Source organism: Apis dorsata, unplaced genomic scaffold (genome assembly GCF_000469605.1).
Source record: "Apis dorsata unplaced genomic scaffold, Apis dorsata 1.3 scaffold_346, whole genome shotgun sequence".
Taxonomy (NCBI): Eukaryota; Metazoa; Arthropoda; class Insecta; order Hymenoptera; family Apidae; genus Apis; species Apis dorsata.
In genome coordinates, this window is record NW_006263613.1 from 131500 (window position 1) to 137722 (window position 6223).

The following is a 6223-nucleotide window of genomic DNA, read 5'->3' on the forward strand; positions in this document are numbered from 1 at the left end:
TTCGATGTTTCATTTTTACTATAGAGAAAAAAGTGGTAATGTGCAATTATAATTCGCTTTTTGTGATTTTTAAAAATTTTTATTTACATAGACATATTGACTATGATATTTAGAAAAATTAACATTATATTATTATATATAATATATATAATTATTATTATATAATACATATTTATATTTTTATTATTGTATATAATTTAATTATTATTTAATTATTATTTAATTTAATTATTTAGTATAAAAATCAAATATAACAATCATTCTTGCATATAATATATATCCAAGTATATCTAAAAATATTTTTATATCATATATTTACATCAATATGTCTACATATATTTACAAGATATTTATATCTAAGTATATATTTAAGAAATAAAAAAAAAAGAAATATATTTATTTAACTAATATGAAGAATTCCGGATTTTATGTTATTCTCATATAGAATGTATATAATTTGTATTTGTTATAATTGTAATTGAATGTATATAATTTCATATTAATAGTAAGTTAATATTATAAATTTTTTCGTATATATATATATATAAATCATCAAAAAATTTCATAAAATATTTTATTACAATAAGTAAATATATTTGATAGTAAATATATTATCTACCTTAAAACTATTATAAGAATTGTCTATAGGAATACAAAAAATTAATTACAAAGAATTAAGAAAATTCATTTAAAATCCATTTGTATCTAATTTCATTTCTTTTTTCTATTACAAATAGAATATTGTAAAATCAGAGATATCATTGTAATATTGATTTTATTGAAACTTTCATTTCATTTCATTTATTTTCAGTAGTATTTTATATTACTATCTTTTTCTCTACAAACAAAGAAGTCAAAGTGTTTCAAGTGATGGATGTGATTGAATTTCAATTTCGTATGAAAGAATTCAAAAAATGATGACGAATAAAATGTAACTATTAACAATATTTTAGCTTTTTCGAATTTGTATTTTATTGATACATTATTTTTTCTTAAAACATATGCATATATCTTAAATAAATATTTAAAATTAAAAATATTCTATTGAAGTTAAATAGAATAATTTTATTTAATGATTTTTATATTTTTCATTTGAAAATAACTTATTAGCATTGATTTTTCATGTACAATTTTTTTTTCCATGTACATTATATTGAAAATTTAAGAAATCCAAATAAAATAAAATAATAATACTTTATAATTTTATTTACGTAATTTCTTCATGGTAATTATATTTTTTTTAAGATAAAATTAACAATCATTTCTTGAATTATTAATTTATTCTAACTTTTAACTTAATTATTATTTTCATTTCAAAAATTTTTTACCAATTATTCATAATCTTTTTATCTTTTATATGATACTTAATAATATTTGCAAATTTTGCTAAAATTATATTGTTTATAAATAAAATGAAATATATTAATTATTACAATTATATCAAGTTCTAATAAGACTTTCTATTTCATAATTCTAACAAAGTATAAATAAAAAGTCAAATAATTATATAATTATATGATTATATAATTTACAGGATGATAACCGAAAAAATTAATCTTATTATTGTTCTTGTTAATATAAATCAATCTTAGTAGATTCAAATCCTGAATCAGAATTTTAGAATATATTTGTTATATTATTTTTAATATGAAATATGAATTAAAGATCATGAAATTTGAAAAATAATTATTATTATCTATTATAATACAGAAATAAATTTTATTTTTTTTTCTTTTTAGATAATGAAAATTGATCATTATTTTATATTATAGATTATGAAGATCCAATTTATAATAAATGTATTAATAATTGAATGCAAGTATTTTTCCAAATCAAGAATTATATATAAGGAATAATAATTATATATATAATTATAATATAATAAATTATAATTCTATCTTGTCGAAAAATAACGAATGACATTAATAAAAAAAATAATATAAAGTAATTATATAAAAAAAATTTAAATATATTCTTATTTTTCAATAAAGTGTTCCTTTTTTTTATCAAATTTATCATAATATCAAATTTTTTTAAACCCATAAAATATTACTGAATAATAAAAATAATAATAAAAACCGAAATCTTAGATCTAATTAATTATAAATATTTAATAGTCATAATATAAATACTTTAATATTAAAATATAATTAATAAATATATTAACAATAATAATTCGAAAATTGAATGTGAAATAAATTCATAGTTATTACAGTAATGCAGATGACATTTCAAAAGCTATTCAATTTTCAATGTTCTCGCTTTTAGGAAACGTGGTTTGCAATAATACCGCGTTGCTAAACAATAATACAACGTTTATCACCAACGACACCTGCGTTAATTGGAATCACTACTATACGGAATGCAAGGGTCAGGGTAACAATCCTTTCCAAGGAACGATATCATTCGATAATATCGGTCTTGCCTGGGTCGCAATATTTCTTGTGAGTGTTCTATTTCTCTCATATTCAGAAATTGAAACTTTACTGTAGCCAAATTTTTAAATACATATCTAATTCTGAGAAAATTTTACAGAAATTAATATGTATATATTAATGTATGTAATAGTTATATCAGTTTCAAAAGATAACACGCAAATGCAAAATAAAATTTATTTATTAATATTTTAGTTATATATTATATTATTAATATTTTATTAATATTTTATTAGCAAAAATTCTTTGTAATTAATGCAATTTAAAAGTAACTGACATGTAAGAATCCCTTTCTGTTTTATGTGATTGAATATTTTATTTCTCTTAATTATCAGTTTGATATGATTTTTTTTTAAATTTTCTTTTGCAGTTGTATTATAGTTCTTTTGTATATATACGTACACACACACACACACATACACGCATGCGCGTATAGCACATTGATATATTATTATACAGTATATTTAATTATGTATGTATATAATTACATATAATATACAGGATATCTCAAAAATGTGGAACTTTTGTAAATTGATTCTTGAAATAATTTCAAGCAATATTTTTCTTTGCAAAAATTTTTGTTATAACATTCTTAATGAATTATTAATAAAAAATATTGATCATGTTGAATAAAATTGAATAAATATTTTTTTATCTATAAAATATAATATTTATAATAAAAAATTATATGAATATTAATAAATTATATTACGAACAATAAATAAATAAATATAATATTCAATATATTTTTTTCGAAATATGTTGTTTAGATTTGTTCATATTCGGTTTTCGATTTGTAACCAACTACGCACATCCTAATTGACCAATATTTTTTGTTAAAAACTCATTTTTGCAAAGGAAATGTTGTTTGAAATTATCTTAGAAATTTCCAGTTTACGGATATTACATTTTTGAGATATTCTATATAATATATATATATATAAAATATTCGGTTATATTTAAAATATAAGGAGTGATTCGTTATAAAAAAATGTTTTAATTATTAACAATATATCGACGAAAATATCCCTATATAAAAAAATTTGGAGTAATTCAATAAGAGATATAATAATCTTTAAATTTAACAATACAGTAAACGGTAAACAGTATTTCATATTTTTCATGAAAAAGAAGATTATAATTTGAGATTCATTTTATTTTCCGTTGCTTGAACTGTTTTGAATTTATTCGTTTTAAAATAATTAATTTTATTGATTTTTAATCGTTAATAATTCGAATAATTTTTTTATTTTTGATTTTGGTATTATTTCAACTTAAAAAATCATTCCTTAAATTTTTAAATCGATCTATAACTAAACAAATAATATCTACACATATAATGATGTACGTATAAAACATATAAAACATATATGTTGTACATATATAAATATATTAGATTATTAGTATATAATAGATATATACATTATATGATATATAAATATGTTTGAATGTACAAAATATCATGAAAATAAGACCAAACTTTGATATATTTTTTTATTCATATAAAAAGAAGTCATATAAACATAGATATAAAAATTTTTTACTTAAAGATTATCAAAATATATGTAATAAATGTTCAAAATATCTTAGTTTATTATGAATATTTTCATATATATTATTATAAATTAAAATGTTCTTGTAAATAAAAATATTTGAATTAGAATATGTAAAAATGAAAACAGTGTTTAAAATTCTACACTTGATAACTAATAATTTCTCTAATGTGAGGAAAAAGTTTCTATATTTTGTAAAACAATATTCTTAAAAATAGAATTTATGTTTATATGACATTTTTTCATCCTTATAGTGGAATTTTTAAAATTAGGTCATTTATTTTTTTGACACATTGTATATGTAAGAATATTGATACATGCTGTTCATATATATATTATATTTTCATTTACATTAATAAATATATATAGTAAATATAGAAAATCTTGTATGAGTAAATGCAGCATACGTTGATTCAGAGCATAGATATAGGTATAATAAAGAAAGTTCAAATAAATACTTGCTCAAAATGATCTTATTTTCGAGTTATAACTTATTTTCAAAAGTTATTTATTTATCTTTAGAGAAATTGTAGAAAATGACTATATTCAAGTACAAATGTATGTGTCTCATATGAATTGTCTTATTAATTTATTTAAAGAATTTATATATTGTATAGATTTACACAAGCATAATCATGATAAACATATCTTGTTTCATTGAATACACCCTGTATTCTAATTATTTTTTCATTTACAATACAATATTTTTTGTACGATAATAGAATTAATATAATATTATTGAATTCATACATAATAATAAATTAAAAATTTTTTTTTCATAATTTTCATTCATTTTTATTTCAAATAGAATAATAACAGAAGTTGAAGTTGATAATTGATGAAATTTATTTGTAAAATTTCATTTTTTTAATTGCCAAATTATCATATAACTTGCTTGAATGTGATTTATAAAATTTTATTAATAATAATTTTAAATTCTATTATTCAAAAAAGCACTGATGATATTTATTAGAAATTCCTTTCATCTCAAGGAATATTTTTTTGTAAAATGAAATGTTTTAAAAAGCAAATTAAATTTAACTATATTCAATATCTATTTATTTATACACAAGATATATTGTTATAAAATAAATTAAAATTCGAAAATAAGATTTCGTATTTATTCGTATTTATATGAATTTTTTTTATTTATTACTTTTGTATCTTTACAATGATCTCCGATATAAAATGATCCGGTATATTAATACAATTGAATGGATATTCTTATATTTTTCAAATATGTAATTATTTTAATAAATATAGAAAAATAAATTATTTCAACTACTTATTTCAATAACTTATTTACATCAATCTTATTTATTTTAGCTTTTTTTTTAATTAAATATTTGGAAAAGAAGTGATAAAATTAATAATGTTATTATAGGTAATCAGTCTTGAGGGATGGACGGATATAATGTATTACGTGCAGGATGCTCATTCTTTTTGGGATTGGATATATTTTGTCCTTTTAATTGTGGTACGTTGACTATTTCATTTCTATTTTATTTAAATTTTATTTTATTAAATTAAAATTAAACAAAAAAAGAAAAAAGATCAAAGTGAAGATTTAATAAAAGGATTTCATGAATAAACAAGGATAAATAAATAATAAAGATAAATACGAGAAGTAATGATTATATTAATTATCGTTTGAAAATAAATTTTTCAATGAATTTAGATATTATCGATATTACGAGAAAAAATACATTTTTTTTTTGTAAAAAGAAAAAGAAATCGTTGAAATTGAAAAAAATTTCGGTTACAGATTGGTTCCTTCTTCATGATTAATCTCTGCTTAGTCGTAATAGCAACGCAATTCTCAGAAACGAAAAAGAGGGAGATGGAGAGAATGCGACTGGAACGTGCTCGTTTTCATTCTACATCAACTCTTGCATCATCGACAAATACTTCAGAGCCAACTACATGTTACGCAGAAATTGTTAAGTGAGTATTTAAGGGACTTTTCTGGAAAATATATTAAATTTCTTTTTATTTAGTACAATTTAAAAAAAAGAAAATTTAGAACAAAGATTTTTAGATATGATACAATACAATGTGGATAGGGATAACAACAACAACAACAACAACAACAACAACAACAACAACAACAACAACAACAACAACAACAACAACAACAACAACAACAACAACAACAATAATAATAACAACAATAACAACAATAACAATAACAATAACAATAACAATAACAATAACAATAACAATAACAATAACAAT

At 18.8% G+C, this 6223-nt stretch overlaps 1 protein-coding gene across 1 annotated transcript in view; it reads left to right on the plus strand.

Annotated features, from left to right (window-relative positions):
• The window catches only part of LOC102677394 (voltage-dependent T-type calcium channel subunit alpha-1G), a 201276-nt gene that overhangs the window by 107817 nt on the left and 87236 nt on the right, over positions 1-6223 (plus strand). The window contains 3 exon segments of the mRNA XM_031511741.1: positions 2269-2444; positions 5373-5465; positions 5754-5932. Of these exon segments, the coding sequence (XP_031367601.1) occupies positions 2269-2444; positions 5373-5465; positions 5754-5932 (448 nt within the window).